General features: G+C 31.8%; 2 protein-coding genes across 2 annotated transcripts; one reads left to right on the forward strand and one right to left on the reverse strand.

The window, feature by feature from the left end:
- Positions 1-46: 46 nt before the first annotated feature.
- Positions 47-8,918, forward strand: LOC108909036 (alpha-(1,6)-fucosyltransferase). The gene is made up of 6 exons (XM_018713256.2): positions 47-544; positions 603-887; positions 946-1,111; positions 2,376-2,800; positions 4,526-4,853; positions 6,488-8,918. The coding sequence occupies exons 1-6, from the start codon at positions 312-314 to the stop codon at positions 6,821-6,823; spliced, it is 1,773 nt and encodes a 590-aa protein (XP_018568772.1). The 5' UTR covers positions 47-311; the 3' UTR covers positions 6,824-8,918.
- Positions 8,919-13,591: 4,673 nt separating this feature from the next.
- On the reverse strand, positions 13,592-20,666 carry LOC108909033 (leucine-rich repeat, immunoglobulin-like domain and transmembrane domain-containing protein 3). The gene is made up of 2 exons (XM_018713253.1): positions 20,520-20,666; positions 13,592-15,514 (listed from the first exon to the last, which is right to left on the reverse strand). Exon 2 carries the CDS (start codon positions 15,503-15,505, stop codon positions 14,258-14,260), a length of 1,248 nt encoding a protein of 415 aa, XP_018568769.1. The 5' UTR covers positions 15,506-15,514; positions 20,520-20,666; the 3' UTR covers positions 13,592-14,257.
- Positions 20,667-21,669: the final 1,003 nt, after the last annotated feature.

Consider the following 21,669-nt stretch of genomic DNA (forward strand, 5'->3'; position numbering starts at 1 on the left):
TACTGGTTGCCTATACAGTCCTTTTGTTATCTTGCCACTTTGTTGTCATGTCGTTCTGGTTCACATGTCATTAAAAATGTCATGTTAGTGAGTGTCAGTTGTCCTTTCCTTATTATTCGTCGAGTTTGTGGTTGTGTTAGTGCAATTATATCTCGTCGCTCTGTAATTAATACGCGAATAATGATATTTAGCAGTCGTATAATAAATCTGTGCTGTTAAACGTCGTTTTATTAAGAAGATCATGTAGAATAATTAAATACAAATATATGTTTAAAGTAAATAATGAACGGTAGTTTCAATTAGAATAAAAAATGAGTGCAATATTAAAACATGTTAATTACATAGGATGTTATAGGATACTTATAGTTTTTTTGGGAGTGTGGCTTGTAACTTTGGTTATTTCTGCATTTCCTATGCTAAACACCGGTATCACTTCTACAGATAGCAAAACTACTGAAAGGTTAACAAGAGCATTAGCTGATTTAGATGTCCTTCGTAAACAAAATGAAGAACTTCAAGAGATTTTTAAAGATATAAGTGCAAAGTAAGTAATTATTGGTAAAGCGCCACAAGGCTTTTCTTTTAATTGATTTTATTCATAGTAATTTAAACGAAGAACAGAAAGAAGCCATTGAGAACTTTCAGTCTCGTTTAACTAAAGTAGAACACACATTTAACTCAAACAACAACATAGGGTATATTAGTCCTAAAGAAGAACCCAATACTCAATATGAATTACTAAGACGAAGAATTTACTCCAATACTCAAGAATTGTGGTATTTTATACATTCAGGATTACTAGATATTCAGAAAAAAGCGAATGAAGTAGCCCCCGAGATTGTCGATTCTATATCTTACCTATTAAATTTAGGCTTCGAGCACAAAAGGTTTGGTACTGCACACGACTTTTTCAAACGGCATTCTAACTACGAAAATGTTATTTAGGTCTCTGATCTATGACATCGAACAACTGGCCGAGGTTGATGGTTATGCAACATGGAGGGAGAAGGAATCTAATGACTTGAGCAATCTTGTCCAGGGAAGGTTCAGGTATTTGCAAAATCCAGAAAATTGCAATACTGCCAAAAAGTTGGTCTGCAATTTGAATAAGGTAAGCAAAAAATTAATATAAGTTTAAATGATGTAGATGATACAAAACTATAATATTTGAGTAGTGTGTGGTTTTTAAGTTAATTGTTTTTGTTATTTTTTTAATATAAAATGATTAGTTCAACTCTTTGGTAATTTATGCCATTAGGTTTTGGACCACCCTGTATTTACTAATTTAATTCACACCCCAACTGTAAGATTTTATGGGACATATTTATGTAAAGGTTCATTCACCTTTAGAAAGGAATGATACAGCTATTTTTATATTCTAACATGGTCACTGGACCATAGGCTTCATTAACTATAATTTTTTTAGCATTTTTGATGTTCACTTCATTCGAGAGTTCACCTGTGATTCAATCAATAACAATTATAAATATTCTGACATATGTACTTCGTACAAATGTATTTTCTACAGTTATGTCATAAAGAAAAATTTAATATTTAAATTAGCACAAAAAATTACCAATGAAAATTTTTATGATAAGTTAAATGGTAGTAATTAGTTAAGTAAAACGTTTTATTTTTCTAAGTATTACTGCTTTGTGATAATATAAATATGCATTAGTTTGCAGATATACCAGGTTTGATCATAAAGTAACGGGAATTGTTAATTACTTCAGTAAATATTTATTTAATCTTTAATTTTTATTCCATTCCCTTCAAAGTAGCCCCCCTGTGATATTATAAACTTATGACAACGTAGTTTGCAGTTTGAGAAACACCTCTTTAGGTGTTGTCTTGAGCACGATTTGCGGTTTTGCCTTTATCTCATCAATTGTCTTTTGAGTTTGGGAAGTTGAAAAAAGTTGCAGGGATTATGTCCGGAGAATAGGGTGAGCAGTGCTGTGTTTCGCTAAGAATGTTGGATATGCAAAGCGGTATGTGCCGGCGTGTTGTAGTGCAAAATCCACGAGTTGTCTCTCGTTTTTTTGTCGTTTTATCCTGATTGCCTCGTGTAAATAAACAAAAAAAGAATCACGCGATAGACGAGACACAGCTCGTGCAATTTGAAAATTTCCGTTACTTTTTAATCAGACCTACTTAATCATTTCTGATAAAACAATCAATATTCAGTAATTACCTTTTTTATATCTAGGTTATTTGTTTAAATAAACAAATACTTTTGCGTTTTAACAAGCTTGTATTTTCAATGTTATAACTAAATTAATGACCAGAATGCATAAGAAAACGTAATTATTTTTTTATAATTAGTTAAATTTTTTGTTTGACGAAATGCTTGACAACCCCATTATTCACCTTAGGGATGCGGATACGGCTGTCAGCTGCACCACGCCGTGTACTGCTTCATGGTTGCGTACGGCACCAAAAGAACCCTGATACTGAAATCCAAAGGGTGGAGGTATCACAAAGCGGGCTGGGAAGAAATTTTCAGACCCGTTAGCGAAACTTGCACCACCCCCAGTGGAGAAAGTGTGGCTAATTGGCCTGGGAATCCCGATACCCAAGTTATTAACCTGCCCATAATAGATTCTTTGTCCCCCAGACCTCCATTTTTACCTTTAGCTGTGCCCGAGGATCTGGCACCTCGGTTGACGAGGTTGCACGGCGATCCTATTGTTTGGTGGGTGGGACAGATTTTGAAGTATCTGTTGCGGCCCCAAGAAAAAACTGCTAATAGGATACAGGAGACTATGACTAAAATGGGATTTAGAAGGCCCATAGTGGGGTGAGTGTCCATATAACCTTGTCTAATTGTATTTATTAAATGATTTTCTGCGGAAATTATGTTTTGTTCTTAGAGTGTAGCAAAATCTTTATTCTTGATTGCATTTTTTGAGAAACAATTTGAATTCAGATATGCAGTTTGCATTGTAAATTTTATCTCTTATCTCTCGTTTGCATTTCTCGAATATTAAATAAACAAATTACAAAGTTCTTTTTTTAAATGAAGTGTTTAAATATCGAATACAAATCAGAATTGCTGCTATTAAATAATATATTTATCGAGGTTTAAAAGCTTTAGATAATAATATTTACCCGTGATTATATTTACATTAGCTAATCAGCTTTATCCAGTGTATTCTATCTGTATAGCATTAAGTTTATTATAATCGAACACTTCTCTTATTATCACAATTTCAAACGAAAGGTTTTTTGGTGGTTTAAAATATTAATCGATCTTAATTTTTCATAAATATTGGTGAAATAAAACCCAATAAATTGAATTTATAGATAATCCCAACTTATTATTAATCTGTTACTGTTTCTGTGTTTACTATGACAGCTTTATTTTTTTATAAAACTGATTATAGAAGTCCTTAATATTATTTTATTTTTTGTTTCATGTTTCATTGATTTATTTAAAAAAGCATGTTTCACAAAAAATAAATTAAGAGAATGTAAATACATATTATCAACACATTTAAACACTATCGTAAATATATTCTGTGGCAAACAGTGTGGTTAATTTCTGATAAAAAAATGTACAAAATTTTATGAAGTACACGAATTTTACATTTTACTATGGTCTAAAAATTCACTTCTGTGGTCTCTTTTTATTAGAGACGTGCCGCGAACATGTCAGCTGGACATGTCCATCGGACATGTCGTGAAAAGTGGACATGTCGTGAAAAGTGGACATGTCTTGAGAACACTTTTCAAGACTGAAATGCGCGGAATTATTTGTTGCATTCATAATTCCCGCAAAAAATTTTTGAGTACATGTAAAGTTAAAGATATTTAGCTTAGATTAGAAAAATCCATTTTCTTGTAATTTTGTTGGTAATTGTTTAACTGAAACTGACATTTTAAAAATATAACCTCTTATATTAATCAAAAATATAATAAACAATAAATAACATTTAATAAGACAAATATTCATTAAAAAAATTGCTTTGTGGACCCACAAGCAGTGACTTGTGAAAACATGACGTCACTCATAGGTGCCTTATTAGATTCAAGGTCAAAAGTACTTTACTCGACATGTCCGGACATTTCATCGACATGTCCGTAACACACTTTTCTGAAAAGTGCCCATCTCTACTTTTATTATAAATATTAATAATCACTTTTAATGTGATTATTTCACTTATTGTTTATGATGTACTGACTGAATCTTAAAAATGAACATATATTTTAACTGTAGGTAGAATGAATTAGGAGTTTGCCAAATTATGTGTCAGGAAAATTAGTTAGATTAAACGCAGATTAAATCTATTCCACTACAACAGATTCTAGTTCAAAAAATAGTAACCGTTTGTAAACGCCGATTAATATAATTTATGATGTAATCTTAACCTAGATTTTAACTTGATAATAAAGATAACACTAAACAATTGAAAAATTATTTTTAACATGTTTAAACATCACTGCAAATTTTAATATTACCCAAAAAGTAAATTTAACAACTAAGCGCTTACATAATTACTTATTTAATAGTAAAATATCTTAGGGTACACGTTCGCCGGACGGACAAAGTTGGCACCGAAGCCGCTTACCACAGCATCGAAGAATACATGTCGCACGTGGACGAGTACTTCAGTCACCTAGAATTGAAACAGAACATAGACAAACGTAGGGTATACTTGGCTTCTGACGACCCGAAGGTCCTGAACGAAGCCAGAAGTAAATACCCCCATTACGAGATTATAGGCGACCCGTCGATATCAAAAACCGCAGCGGTGTCGACGAGGTACTCGGATTCTTCTTTGTTCGGAATCATAATGGACATCCACATGCTGTCTATGAGTGACTATTTAGTTTGCACTTTTTCCTCACAGGTAAGCGAGCCATATTTTCCAACATTTGTTTATTTCTACCAAGGTTTTAAATAAAACGGTGATATTTTAAAACAATCTCAGTTGGAGATGCATAATTTATATTTTACAGTTAGTTGTTGTGACCTAGTTAGGACATTTCCTGTTTGAATATATTGGGAAGATTTCAAGGTTCACACATGCCTATTGATGTGTTTGTTACAGAAATAAAATTCTCTTAAACAACTTTTTTAAAGGATTTGTTATTTTTTTTATAGGTATTACCTAGTTCGTTTATCAAAAATACATTTATGATCACCTGTTGACTTTCTATATTGGCCCGCAACTTTTATTGTTCTATTTTTACAACTGTTTATTTAAGATTATTAGTTCCACTAAAACTGTGCAAATATATAATATAATTGAAATTGATAAGTGTTATCACTAATGGAGTAGCTGAAAGGAGTGTTTCTGAAAAATGGTGCTGAACTGAAATGAAAGATAAAAATATCGATTTAAACGAAACATGGGTCGGAAAATGCCCGGTAAAAATGTGACAGAGTGGTAAAAGCTCACTACCTATCACATTTTTTTTAATAATTTCAAGATCGCAGAAAATATACTTAGCCGTTTTCAGAAAATAATAGTCTTTAACGCTAACGTTCTCGACAATTTTTTCTTTCTTGTCTCTTTAAGAAAAATATATAATTTTACCAAAAATGCATTGCACGGACATTTTTTTGGACAGAAATCTCTCGGTTACCTCCCTACATCTCCGCCAAAACTTTCCTGTATAAATATTAATAATCTAAACATCTGTGCGTAGTTCAATTTGTATATTTGATTAGCTGTTAATGAAAAAATATATATACAGCATGTAACATCTTCCTAAACCGATAAACTGAAAACTAAAATAAATGTATTCAAATAAAGCGATGATATATTCGTCTATCTCGTCATTGGCCATTTGTTTTTTACCCACCTAATACCCTGTTGTCATATCTCATCAGATGGATAAATATTATGTAATTCAACCGGAACTAGATTATTGTTGGAGGTCATTGACACTGAGATTCACAATCCAAACAAAGTGCTTTAAAAAATAGCATACTTTTTATTAGAAACTTGAAATTATTTCAAAAGAATATTTTAAATGTAGTTGTATTTAAAGTTACATTTCCTATATCCTGTTTCAGTACTGTATTTTGAAAACCCCCTGTATAACCAAGAATTTTTAAACTAGAAAAAATGTTTAAGAAAATCATATTTTTTTTTTATCGAATTTTCGGTAATGTGTGTATATTATTGACTATTTTATCAGAACAGGACGTAATAGTCATTAAAAGAACTCATTAACAATGATTTATTTAAAAAAATAACAGTAATGGACCATATCTTATCAGCAGAAACAGTTATGTACTTTGTTTAATGATAAACTAAAGCAATGTTGGCCTGTAGAACAGTTACCTCTTTTTAAATTGTGTACTATTTGCAATTCTTATTAGTACGTTATTTAAATATACAGGTGTATCCTCGTATACTCATTATGTGATAAAGTAAAACCTGTTTTTGTTTGTCTTTTACCTTTTGCAATGTTAAACACGAATGATTAAAAAATACATATTTTTAAATAATGCTTATTGTAACGTAATTTTTAGGTCTGCAGGGTGGCGTACGAAATAATGCAAAATTACTACCCGGACGCCTCTTCCAGGTTTAGGTCTTTGGACGACATTTACTATTACGGCGGCCAAAACGCACACAACGTCGTAGCCGTGTGGCCCCACGAACCCAAACGGAACGGAGAAATGACCATAGCGGTCGGCGACTTAATCGGGATAGCAGGCAATCACTGGAACGGCTTCAGCAAGGGACGAAATCTCAGGACGAATCAAATCGCATTCTACCCAAGTTTTAAGGTTAAGGACAAAATTGAAACCGCTAAATTTCCAACTTATTCAGAGATTTACAAACAGAAGGAAAACGAAGACTAATTTCATCTCGGTACGTAATTGTCTCTCAATTGTTTCGATTTTTTTTGCTAGTCTAATTTCTCGAATCCAGAGAAAGTCCTTGGATACTCTTTTTTTCCAACATTTAATTAAGTAAATTTTTTTTTTTCACACGTTTGTAAATATTTTATCTTTCATAGCTTTAACGTCATAAGTTGACTGAATCAAGAATTTTATTTTTAAATAGTAACAGTTGTGCCCGAATACTCACTTTAAAACAGGTAATTTATTTATTTAGAGCGCGTTTTTATTATGTAAATAAACCATTCCTAGTGGTTCAAATAGAATGTTTTGATCCGTGTACATAAGTCGGTTAAAGTACGGTGAACGGATACGAATATCGGTAGATATAAAATATGCCCGGCAAGGTTTGCTTTGGCGTCATATCAAAATAAACGGTCGAAATAGGTGGGTGGTCAGTCTCAGAAGCGACAAAAAAATGACGTTAATTGTTCCTTTAGCATTTGAAGGATTTGAATGTGAGAATTTTTTAAATGACTGTCAGGTGGTTGCGAGTCGATTTTCTGATCACGTTTTGTCTATTCTTGAGTTTCTGGGATCTGAGAACGGGAATTTGATCTTAGTCGTCGATGATTTTGGTTTTACTGAAAATTTTATAGAATTTTTTTTTTGTCGTTAAAGTTGAGGAATTTATTTTTAACGGGGTGTAGATCCTGTAAAAATAGATAATTGCACCAAAAATTGACTATATAAAAGCAGCAAATTAATGAAAATAGAAAACTTGCCGATATAATTGTTGTCGTAATGCGTTTGCATAAAATTCAAATTTGTCATCCTTGGTTTAACGTGCAAAAATTCTTGTTTTAAATTTTTAAATGGTCTTGAAAAAAAATCACGAGGATCATCTTTTTCTCGTCGGTTTTGACATTTTTTATAATTTCTTCAACCTTTCTGGTCATATCCTGCTAGTTATTTCTTTAAACACTGTATCAATATGCCTTTTAAGTAATATAACGAACCTTCATGGTGTCGGATGATTTTTTAACCGAAATCTTTTCGTGAAATGCTACGGTTGCACTTTGTCAGCATTCCCTGTAAATTAAAAGCATTGCTACAAGTTTATTGTTTTCAAAACGTGGCATTGTTTAAAAAATGCACAGAATAGAAAACTGCATTGAGAAAAATGCAATTTATCGTATGCATTTAATACTGAGACCATCTTTATGCGATAAATTTGCGTACAACCGTTAAAATAGAAGGAGGGCAGGACCCTACTTAAATTTTATAAACATTTGTATTATCAATATTATTTATGAGTGATTTTTGGTGAAATCACCCGGTAGTTTTTTTTAAATGGAGCTAATTTCCTCCAAGAACTAAAATCAAATTCAATTTCAAAGATCTACAGTATAGACCAGAAAATCTAGCCCGAAAATGACCATTTCATACATGATTCTTCGGTCAGGTTGATTTTTTGTGAGCAGATAGTAAAAACAGTGTAGAATAATATGTACCGTATCCGCACGCTGAAAAAGCGGGCGACATTGTTTAAAAGTTGATCAAACGTTAGAAATTCGTGTTTTTCCACTGTAACTTTTTTTGTGGCGGTTCTACAGAGAAATGGTAAAATAGTTTTTTATTCGTCTCACAAAAAATCAGCCTGACCGAAGAATTATACACACATACCGCTGTATTTCCTGGTCTAAGTAAGGAGAGGTGGACTAACTGAATGTTCGTCATCAGACGTTTTGAATTATTGTTCATATTTAATCAGGGGCGATTTGAATTTGAATTCGTACTTTTTTATACTTTCCATGACACTTATATCCCTCAAACTGTTTATCGAAACTTGTTATTTTAATTGTAATGTATATTTTAAATCTGAGTTATTATTATACATAAAGAAATACATATATTTATACTTAATGTGCAATACAATAAAAATAAACATGTTGCCAACATTGTTTTCTTACACGTTTCTATTGTGAAATATGTTTTTCGACAGTGTGTAATCTAGTAAAGTAGCGGGTAAAAGCAAGTAATAATTTGTGATTGCTTTTTCTTTCTTTTTTATCCTGAAGACTTGTGAATTATCTCTTTATAATAAAATATTTTTATAAAATCGGTGTTTTTATTACTTGAATTTCCCATGATATAAAAACGGAAGTTTTATTTATTTTATCAAATAATTTATTATTTCCTTATCTAAAGATTTGTTTATGTATGTATATGTGTATGTTATTGCTCGTTACACGTGGACACGATGCTCATTTGAATTTTCGTTTCAATACTTTTTTGAGAGTATTTAGATTTACTACATATTTAGTAGTGATGGGAATAATCGAATGAATTAAATAATCGAGAGGTTACTTTTCGAATTAATTTTATAATCGAATGATCATTCGAATGAATAATCGAAAGTTCACTTTGAAAATTTCCGGTCTATCCCAAATCATATGCGAAACATGTTGACGTTAGGTAAATGAATGACTGTCGCGGATTGGGGCATTTCTTCCATATTTCTTCATTGCCAGTTGAGTGATTCAGCAGCATGTGTTTAAAATGAGTAGTCGCCGCCTAAAGAGGTCCATTGTTTGAGATTTTTTTGAAAAAAAAAAATTATATAGAATTTATAGAAAACATAATTTGGTATTATTTTCATTCAAATGAATTTTTATCCCCGCTAAATAAAGCTCCCATCTAACCCCCCGCGATGCCACTCATAAAATTCCTGCATACCTTTTTTCTTGTATGTCGGTGATATTCGATTGTCTCATCTATCCTCTCGGCCGTCTTATCTCGAGATGTTGTAGCTCGTTAGAGCGTTGGAACAATCGAAACATCTGCGCACTCGCTCGAGTAGTGCACGTAATAGTAACGCTGTGGCCACTGTCATTCGTATCCGAATAATCGAATGATTCTATATGACCACTCGAGATATCTCGAGAGATTTTCATAATCGATATAATCGATAATTTTCATTCAAGTAGTCCCATCACTAATATTTAGTAGGTGTTCGGTATGGTTAAATTATCTATGGTGGGTTTGTAGCTGCAAAAAAGTATATACACTTCAACACTCAATTGTATGTTGTGTTGCCTATCAACCAATTTTTTTCCCAAATAGAATAGATCTAAATGTACCTCTGGGACCGATTCTTTTTGTAGGATTCAGTGTATAAATTCAGTGATTCCACATCCTCCGCCAGAGGTCGCTACGGTCTCTCTGATCTGATAATTGTAGGAAACCATAATCAATAATCATTGCCAGATTGACCAATTTGTCACAAAGTAGATGATTTTTCATTCTGCATGAGAAGTAAATTATACACATAAAATACCAATTTAGACCATATCATTTGAAAATTTTTAAAGACACAAGGGCCGGTTTATTTCATCTATTAAATTTATGTCAGATAACATATATCTGTCTCATGAGGTACACTTGCATAAGAAAATGACAGACAGATTTGCTGATAATTATGTTAGGTTTGGACTCATTAAACACTGCTCAAATATATATTATTTCTTTAATTTTCTTAACAGTATCACACATACATTATTACATTATAAACGACGCTATGTTGTTAACACATAACACATAAAATATAATGGAATCTCTATGGTTTATCTTGAAGGTATTTTTGTTATGCAGCTTAAAATACACTAAATCTTAGTGTATTACATATCCATGTATGTGTATGTATGTACATATCCATCGTAGGGCGCTAGTGTTGAAATTTCCGAAAAGTCCCCGCGGTATGATTGGTTGCCTAATAATAACATTATGTCAGTATGTCTACCCGATCCTGCTATGACCGCCATTAGTTTCTTTGAGGTTAAGTTTTCGTTTGTAGTGGTACGTATTTTCGTTGTGTTATATATATTTTTGTTAATTTAAAAATTATTTTTTTTTGTTATATGTATTTTAAACTAATATATTTTTTATATTAATTTTCTTTTTTTTTGTTACTACAAATCTTATAAATAGTGAAATCTTGCAATATACATATGACGATTACATTTTGTACTTAACAAAATTGATAAATAAACTGGTATTTTTGCATATTATACATTACTATTTATTTATTGTTACAAGATGAGGTCCATCAATAATTTTACCAAAAGATTCATAACATACATTCGTAAATACGGAATGGAAATTTATGGGCTCAGATTTTAAAGAAGCCTGAAACTCAAGTTAATGTATTAGTTTGTTCAGTGGCAAACTATTTTCAATGTATAATTTTATGTATAGAAGTTCTATATTATTATTTTTTTAATTTTTTCAATTCAAATAAGAATCTCTCTTTCAGATTAGAAAAACCGTAAATATTCAAAGCTAATGGTGGGAAATGCAGTGGTAAAACACTTTCGAGATGAAATTTGAAATTCTGTAACTATTGAAATATTCATAACTTTTAGGCCCAGTTTTTAATTGTTGGTTATCGCCATATGAGTAACTAAATAATGATTATCGCTAACTAGCAGTTAACCCTGACTTTATTTTCTTCTATTGAAATTAAGAACAATTTCCTCCAAAATTGAAGGTTAACTTAATCAAAAATGTATTTGTAAATTAGCTTTTAATTGTATATTACTATCACGAAATCTTCATTTAAAAGTGTTCAAGTATGTGTGATTGAAAAACTGGGCCTTATTAAAGTTATGCGACATATAGGATTATATTAGTTATGATAATTTAAAATTTCTCTTTTATTTTATTTCTGCATTTTTCATCGTTAGTTTTGTATATTTATGGTTTTTCTAATCGTAAAATTAATAATTTTATCACAGAAATATATTGTCTTCTATGTGTAATAGATGGCGCTAAACTGATTAATGAAGTGACCTATAAATTGGATAAAAAGTTAGGTACATATCCGTTGGATGGCGCTGTACGATAAATAAATTCTCCAACAAAACTTCACTACTGCAGTTTCCATTATATTTTAAGTGTTATGTGGTTGTTAATATTAAATTGCCTATGGTTGTATTTCCTATTACCATTGAACACTGAACTAAAGAGTACATCACGGATCACACAATAACAGAGCTGTAACAATTCAATTTATTTGACAGTTGAAAAGACGGCCCATTATTTATAAATCAACAAGTATATGGAATTTCGAATCATAATTGTATGATATTATTTTATTAAAACAGGTTTTAGCTACTAGCCTTGTTCACCTCTGTCAATTTAATTAATGAATCTGGCAACATTGAAGGAATTGCTCATCTCACAAAAATGCGAAAGCAGAGATAAGGAAGACTAGACAAAGAGCACGAATTCATACGGAAAAATTGACCAAATTTGATACTCGCCATTATTCCATGGCTAGAAATTGGCCTCAATGATTTGGGATCGAGGGGGATTATCCCTCTTTTTCCTGCCTCATCTCGTGTAGGCCTGGACAGCCTTCGTAGGTGGGCCCCATCCGTCGTCTACCCCGACCGCAAATGCGGCCGGTGTAGGCGCTTTGTGGGACCTCCTTTTGTCCTGGCTGGGCCCCGCCGGCTAGGGCCTTTTCTTCTGGCGCTCTTCTTAAATTTGATACTGTAATAGTAGAAATTACTTATAATATTTACCGCTAGGGTCGCCAGTACTCTTCATACACAGACATATTTCATTATTTCCCGCGGCCGGTAGACCGTAGATTAGCTGTGCTTGTACGGAGGATTGGCATCCTCTTGGATTGTTTGTGCAGGTATTGTAGGGTGGAAGAATGTTGGCTTGGGTCAATGTGAGAGATTGACACCGGTTGGCATTTGACCACCCCCCTAATTAATGAGGTTTTCCAGGTTTCCCTCATTCCTGCACTGAATGGTGGTTAGGGCCTACCAACATAAGTCGTTCCTGGGCGCAAATGCGGCCTGCCTAATAATAATATGCCGCCTCCTCTCCCGCACAAGTCTCCGACTTATGGGCTAATTCTGGACCTTGCAATATTTGAATTTGAAAATTAGGTAGGTAGTTATATTTTAATAGCTACGCAATAAAAAACTGTTGTTACTTATTTTTGAACCAATAGAATGTTTAAATCTGAGATTCCTGTTATTTTTAAATTACCCACGTAAAAATTTGTCTGCCAAAAATATATGAAATATTTAGTAGCTGGTGCCGACCCGATCCTGATTTAGCGGTTTCTAGCGGTTTTAAAATGTCAATCTGGCGGGTACTCGTATCCGAGAGTTGGCAACACTAGCTCCTTTTGATGTTTCCATGGGACTGATGCCGATGTAAGCATGTTGCCAGTTGCCACTGCAATAGACTAAAATATTCCAAAAATTACTACATAAAGCGATGGATTTGTAATTTTCATTTCAGTAAGTTAATTAGGTATATTTAATTTATGCAATTTAGGACTTAAATGAGGTTAAAATGAAAAAAAGAAGCAATTGGGGTCCCATATTTTCACCTTTTATTTTCATTTTGTGACGTTGGAAGAAACATCACTGGACGAACCCTCTTTATTTCGCATCTAACTCATTTTTTTAATCCTTATAATGTAAGTGTAATGCTAAAATAGAGTAGTACTAATAGTATAATGATAAATAATATAATAAAAGTACTGATTTTATAATATTAATACAAAATGTGGATATTTTTTGTGGTAAAATGTTAATACCAATTGAAACAAAATAACGGGACAGCAGTTTTTTTCTAATATAAGCTATACCTGTCCTGTACTGCCCCCTTCTCGTTACGTTCATGGATATGGCCTTATAAGACTTGCTCAAACTTAAAATTAGGTGAGTAGGTATGCCGAATAATTTGTTTCTAATGGGACACAGTCCGTAGGTTAAGTTTATTTTAAAGAATGTATACGACAGTGAATATGTACAATATGTATTCAAGAGTCATATAATAATCAAGAAAGAGAATAATATTTCAAATTGACATACAGGTACATACAAAGTACTTATATAAAGCCACGAATTGCTACATTAAATGAAATATTTACAGTAATAATAAATACTTACAACAGTAATAAATAAAAACATCAATAAACAAAGAATAATTAATGCTCAATGAGACACGTTTATTGAAAATTCATTCAGTTGTAAAGTTGTAAATGTTAGTCTTACAGGATGGATAAATATGGTAGATTGTTTACTCAGTTTTTTAGTTTTCGGATCCTATCAAATTTATTCCATATTCTAATAATTTATAAATGGAAATAAAACACAATACTTAAATTAGAAGCAAAAACCAAAAGGCTAGATTTATTTAAATTTTGAGAATTCTTTTATTTTTTAAATAAATATCTACTAATATAAAGTAATATAAAAATCGAAGCTTACAATTATAGGGCACTATTTGGTCAATATAGTTTCTTCATTCAAGTTAAATAGTAGTAATTCTATTTACAATATGCAAAAATACTACCTACTTTCTCTACTGATCTACACTTGTTTTGTTCGTATTTTATAAATACATTTGTTGTGTTGTATTTCATGGCAATATCAACTTGGTTCTACTATCAGAAGTCTCCAAACTTCTTGAACGAAGCATCGTGGCAAACTGATTCAAGCAGAATCCGAACACGACTCCAATAATAAAACTACCAAATATTGCAATGAAGGAACCAACATTTACATCAAAATTCATCTTGGCCTGCTCAGACTCTTCGTAATCTTTAGGTTCCACCACTTTTTCTTCGGTGTTGTCAACTTCTCTTTCCAAAATATCAGCATATTCCTCGTCGTTCGTATAATTATCCAAAATTTCGTTATCTTCAATATTGAACGGTGAATTCGGTTCGTCCAACAAAGTCTCATTTTGTTCTTTTACTAGGGAGTAAGGTTTGTCCGCATCCTTAACGTCTAAGCTGTCTTCTTTTTCCTCTTCCTTTAGTTGCTCCTCCGCTTCAATGATAAAACGGTTTTCCTTGAACGCTGACAAGTCTTTGGTGACGGGGTTTTTATTCACGCATCTGGTTTTGAGGTGTTCAATATTTCCGTTTTGGTAAATGTTCACGAACGTTCCTTCAGTTGTTAAACACTGGTAAGGATCTGCTGTGTCAATAAACTTTCTTCCGGCAAGGTACTCGAATAGCTGGATGTTCTCACAACTGCAGTCCCAAATGTTGTAAGATAATCGTACGAAGAAAGAGTTTTTATTGACGTTTTCAAATACTGCTGGGTCTATAGACTTTATATTGTTCTGTTGTAACAGCAGCATCTTCAAATTGGGTAAATACTTGAGAGAGTCAACTGGAAGAGACGTCACCTTTGAGTTTGCTACTGCCAGTACCTCCAAACTCTTGGATATAATCTTCGGCATGTCCCCGGAGAAGTGGTTGTTGGAAATATCCAACAAAATCATATTCGGAAGGTCCTCTATTAAGTTCTCGGGGATACTATTCAGCAAATTGTCCCCCAAATACAATTCCTGCAGGTTCTCCATCTCCTCAAAAGCCTCGCTGTCCAGGTCTAATAGTTCCGTGTTGTTCAAGTACACCTCCTTAACCCTGTCACTTTTATCGAAACTGAAATCGTCGTTATCAATCATATTGATCTTGTTGCCAGAGAGGTCTATTATAAGGGGGTCGTTTATCAAACTCTCGAAGCTGGGGACGCTTTCCAGGTCCGTTTCCATGCAGAGAACAGCGGAATCGGTGCAGTTGCACATGGAGGGGCAGCCAGATTCGCAGGCTGAGATCAGGGCAGCCAGTAGGATGAAGTACTTCATTCTGTTCATGTTGGCACTCTGGAAATAACGTTATATTCGTTGTTTATTATACTTTTACAAAAACAGATAACATGTTATCGAATCTCTGAAGATTCAAATTCTTTCTGATTGAGAGTCAGAATTTCCAAGAACGATAAAGAAAATTAATCAGACTTTTAGAGTATTTACCTCCCAAAGAGATGTTGTTTTTGTATTAATCAGGCATGTCTCTCGAACCTTATTACAGTCGCCTGTATCGATAAAATGCTTTTAAATCAGAGATAAGATCATGCGGAGGGATATGGAATACCTATACTTGTTGTGTTTATTAATAACATTTCAAATAATTTCTTTATAATGTGAAACTCATTGATTTAATATCACAAACTTAGCGCAGTATGAACTAAAGATAATAAGAGAGTATTTCAAGAAAAGAATCGAAAGCGTTAGATGGCGTGGCCTATTACAGAAATCCCTCTCAAATATTTTTGTGAAACATGAATCGACTGATTTTTTAAAATATACTCGTGTATTAGGGTTCTAGGTTTAATAATTTACTATTAGATTAGATATTTTTTCCTGGTTAATATCTTTTATTCACACAATGTTTATTATATTTGCGATATCAAATTTATTAAAATCGGTGTGACAAAGCAAAAAATATGCGAGTGATCATGAGATTATAGATAGAATTTTATTTGGATAGACATTACGATTGTATCTTGTGGAATTCCAAAGTAATGCTGTTTTTAGAAAAAGCAATACATTCTATTCGAACCTCTATGATCTTCCTTAAAACAGTCGATAATTCCTTTGAGTAATCAGTGTAATAAATTGTATTACTCGAGACTTAAACTCGTAAGGTACCAGGAAATCATTCTATAATTGGAAATTATGTACCCCACAATAAATATCAGAGATAATGTCTGCCAAAAATTGTTTATAAAAAATGTGACTGTTTAAATGTCAATTATTTGATTCTCTTATATTGTCCAGGCCAGGCATTCGAGGTATTTGAAGTAATCTATTTTGTTGTTCAGAAAAATCCCAAATATTGTGTAGAATAAGAATCCGAGTTTGCCTATTCCAAAAAACCATTCAGGGGAACCACAAACATACAAAAAGAACGAAAAATTATCCATTTTTCGACATATTTTTCCCTTCAAAATACGTATGCGCGATAAAAGATGACTATTCTCGGGAACGGTAGCACTTACCAAGGCGATTTATTTTTAATTTGGTATAACAAAATGAGAGGAATACGAATATATCATTAAAAATCAATAAAATATAATAATTTTTGCACGAATTTTGAGTTTAAAGAATGAATATAAGAGTAAAACAATTTTTAAAAATTCTAAATGGTTATAAAAGTGTAAAAATAGGTATTCTATGACAACAAGTATCTCTAAAAAATTGTGTGCCCTTTCTAAACCTTAATTTAAACCCACGGTACGCGATAAACTTTTTAAAATTTTCTTAATAACATTCAATCGAAAACCACGCAATCGATCGTTGAAAAATTTTCATCAATATTTATAAATATTTACTTATTTTAAAAATTATACATTATGATTTTCTATTTTTCGCCCATTGTTAATGCAAAATTCAACTTTTTTTAATCGCAGTTGTTGTAACTTTATAGAAAATCAAATAAACAAAAAATAAACACTGACTTTTTTATTTATGGCTTAATTCAATGTTAGAGGGAAAAATATGTCGAAAAACGGGCCATTTTCATTCTTTTTGTATGTTTGTTGTTCCCCTGAATTTAGCAATGGTTTTTTGGAATAGGCAAACTCGAATTCTTATTCTACATAATATTTGGGATTTTTCTATACAACAAAATAGATGACTTTAAATATACAAATGCCAAAACCTACCGCCTGGACTAACATTAGATTATACTTTATAAAATCAAACTATAGAATAATTTTATATACATACTAATAATTTTCGTGGTGTAATAATAAAATATCGATCAATTTTCCTTCAAAAAATACAAAATTATAAATCAGTTTGTACTGCACGCATCGAGAACTTTTTATTAGGTTGTAATTCTTTATCACTAACGATACTATAATTAATCGAAAACTAGATAAAAAAACAACAAGCAACCTATAAATAATTGTTATTATAATTAACTTATAATTGAACAAAAATCAGATAATATTGCTTTTTGTTATGTAAATTAGATATTTTGTGATAAGACGTAATTATTTCTGTACACTTCTTCTACTGACCGTGATGAATTTGACACTGACACTGATTATTTATAGTTTACCTATTAGTGTTTGCTTTGCAGATCAGAGAATAATAAAAATCAGTAGCCGCTGAATAAAATGACAAAAAAAAACATTGGATTAAGTTAATTGTATTTTTCCTTTATTACCGTTGTCTGACAATCTTAGCAGTCTTAAATAAACTACAGAGCTACACGAAAAAAGAAATGTGTCTGTTTCAAAAATTAGACATAAATATGCCTATCTTTAAATATTTTGACGCGTTCAATCAGAAACCAGATCCAAAATTGCTTTACTTATCACCTTCCATTTTTTTTATGGCAAAAAATCATGCTTTGGGAGAGATCAGCATTAGGTGTAATTGTAGAAACCGACTGAAAATGACCATATTTATATGTGTTTTAATGCGCTGTGTTATCTTATTAGTGTATACCTATGTATCTTTGACAATCTTAAGATTCCAATTACTGAAACTTTTTTTCTTGCGCATGTAAAGCATCATCTACAAAAATTTGAGAGGTCAGTAACCTAAAGAACCAAATCCGGAAGAATAAGTGAAATTTTAGATTAGTTTTGTAACCGGGTTCTCAAAAACATTGCATCATTATCAGACCTCATCACCAATAGCCGATAGCAATGAACGAACGTTAATCGAAAAAATTAATCACCACCATTAATTAGTAATCACAAATTTTTGTTGTTATATATAATAAAAAAACAATCAGGTGTTCCTCCGATAATTAAAAATGAAAATAGGTTCTCTCTTGTGTCGAAATAAATGTTTAATTAGGGTCATTTTTCGTGACGAAATAATTGTTTCCCCGTTGAAAAAGTTGCGGAACAGTAAGCGCTCTTGGATGACGACTTCAGTTTTCTTGTAACTTTTATAGGCCACTACGAAAATTAAATTTCATGACAATTTTTTTCTTTCTCAGCTCTTTCATTGATTCGTGCGATTCAGATTTATCTTAGCTTCCTAGGTCTGTTGATCAGTTTGTAGACACGGCGATATATCTATCCCCAAAAAATTAAATAAGACCAAATATCTTTTGAAATAATAGAGGTAATTGGACTAAATTTGGTGTACGTTATATTGGGACAAGTGCCCATAAAATACTCTAATATAATGACTCCTGCGCAACCAGTGGTGCGGATACTGGGAAACAGTCATCAGGAACATCAGACATCGAAAATAATTATAAAGCTGTAAACATTAACACCCGGTAGCCCAAAAACAAGTTTATGACAGAGGACCATTACATTCAAACTGAAACACCCTCTGTATAATGTTTTGGCGATGCCGCAGAAATTAATAAAAAAATTGAATGTAATATTTCTTTTTTTACCGTTTGACAATAACGTATAATACAATACATATGTAGGTACTTATTAAAAAATGGTATACTACAGAAGGTGTTTTATAATAACCCCAATGTGTTCTAGACAAATAAATATTTTTCTTGTGGTCGAATCCTAATATTTTTTATAAGACATTTTTTCTTAATTGGAAATTTAAAGATTTGTTTATAAAATTAACAGTGGCAAACATACGTACGTGCTGTTTTCATGATAATGTTGGGTATATGCAGGATCAACAAATATTCCAAAATATTGTGCAAATTATTAAAGCAAATATGTATCTATATAATATTATAATCTGAAAAATTACGGAATTCAAAAACGACTAATATACAAGATGTTTCACTTAAAAAAAAGTTTGAGTTCTTTTCAAAACGCGACATTCAAATGTTTTTTTTTAATATACGAGCATATTTCTTTGCGATCGCAAGAAAATTCATTCAATTGGGAGTCCGGATTGCAGGTATTTCTTGAGCACCCCAACAGTTAACTGAAAAAGACCAATTATTTTTTTTCTTTTGTTATAAACAATATGACGCTCGACCTCGACAAATACACAAATTTTATTCTGTGTATTTTTTACTTAATTTTTAAGCCAATAAAATTCGAGGTAGGCCCGATTTTTGAAAAAAAACCTAATTCGCCCGGACTATTTATTACAGGAAAACGGAAAAAGCAAAACGCAAACCGCAAGTGGCATGATGATATGAGTATTTGACGTAAAAAATAAGTTTTTCTGGAGAGGAGTCACATCTGAACAGTATCTAACAATTTTGTGCAGTTGACCACAGCCAGTGTTATAACAAAACTTATAATAGACCAATTGGTGTAGGATATTAGCTCATACCATCTTCTAGTATGCTGTGAAACAAATAGCGCTTCTATTCTATTTTATTATCAATTTATCTATTTAAAGATACTTTTTTTCAAGAAGATTCTTAATTATTTTAAAGAAAACTGCGAAAATTTTTCCCGATAAGTAAGTATTAGATACCCAATTCATTTTCAGTCCTTAAAAATTAAAAAAATGTAGTGTACGTCATTGTGATTATGGAATCTGTAATTTTCCAAGAAAGAGTCCACATTTTACATAGAAAGCGATGAGTGCTCATTATTAGATTTCAAACTGATTACTTTAATGACTATGGTACTTCAACATTACTCGACATTTAAAATTTTTAATAATGCACACTTGAGTACAAAATTAAAATAATTAATACTAACACACCAAAATCTGTACCTACATAGAATAAATTGTATTACATACCATTAAATATTGTATTTTAGTTTCATTTACTCTCAACGGAATTCTAATACTTAATTTAGATTCTAGAAAACTCTTTACCTTTCTTAACAAAGTAATTGTAAGTAACTAATAATATGACATGTGAATGATAAGGGATTTTAGCAATATTGATTAGGTTTTAGCGTTAGTCTCATACCTTTGGAACGTCCAAACTCGATCGGACACTTATCCACAGGAAACACTGACTGTAGAAGAAATTCGGTCTGTTGATAAACAATTTGTGGTTTCCAACATCGGGTTGCAACAAAGGACTTCTACGTAGCTATATTGTAACTACTGCTATTGAGATGAAAAACGCGTTATCAGGTTTTATCAAAAATTGACATTATTGATAAGGATATAAGTAGTCATTAATTGAGTAAATACATATTTTTATATCGGGTTTACTGCGGGTTTTTCTCTTGGAAATGTCCGTACACTGTCAGAGTACGAAATTTAGGAGTAAAATTAAAATTAACTTTATTTGACTTAACAATATGTATGTACATACGTATGAAGTATTTTTTCCTGTATCCTCAATCCGACTATTATCTTATCTAATATATACCTATTACTGTTTACCGATAGCCATATAGTTTTACAGACAATTGAAATACGGTGTCTCGTTAATCTATAAGGTAAAAAATAAGCCAATAAATTTTGTAAGATCGATATTTTCAACAAATGTATATTTCATTTCCATAAAGTTAATAAACTATATGCTTAGTAAACTAAATATATTCTTACAGTAACTTGAAGCAAAAACAGAAAAAAATATGTCTTCTATATAAAAGGAACAACTGATGACATGAGAGAGAGACGGTAATGGTTAGCAAGAACGTAACTTATTTTTTTCATGCCAGTTTGCCGTTGTTGTAAATATGTTGAAAATTAAATATTTAGTATAGCCTTTTTCATCATTATCGTCTTTTGTATCCTCTTCATCGTTATGCTGAGCTTCATTTCGTCATCCGATCCCATGTTATACATAGATATCCTAAAAATGTTTTTAAGGTCAATTTGAGTAATAGGACTTTCATGGACGTCCATGTGGTGTCGATTTCCGCACAATTAGATATCCCTGAAACATCCACCTAAAGTCCATGAATGATTATCTTGGATTATTAAGGATGTGTAACAAATGTACTAGTATATTCTCCAGAGTGAGGGTTTTTATAAGAATCAATAAAACTGCACTTTTAAACAAAAAAATATATTTCAAATGGAATATATACCTATAAAAAATGTACTCATTCTAGAACAAATGGTAAATATGTGTTATTATAATGTAAACAAACACAGGAGCT

The sequence above is a fragment of the Anoplophora glabripennis genome, unplaced genomic scaffold, assembly GCF_000390285.2.
Source record: "Anoplophora glabripennis isolate ALB-LARVAE unplaced genomic scaffold, Agla_2.0 scaffold72, whole genome shotgun sequence".
Lineage (NCBI taxonomy): Eukaryota > Metazoa > Arthropoda > Insecta > Coleoptera > Cerambycidae > Anoplophora > Anoplophora glabripennis.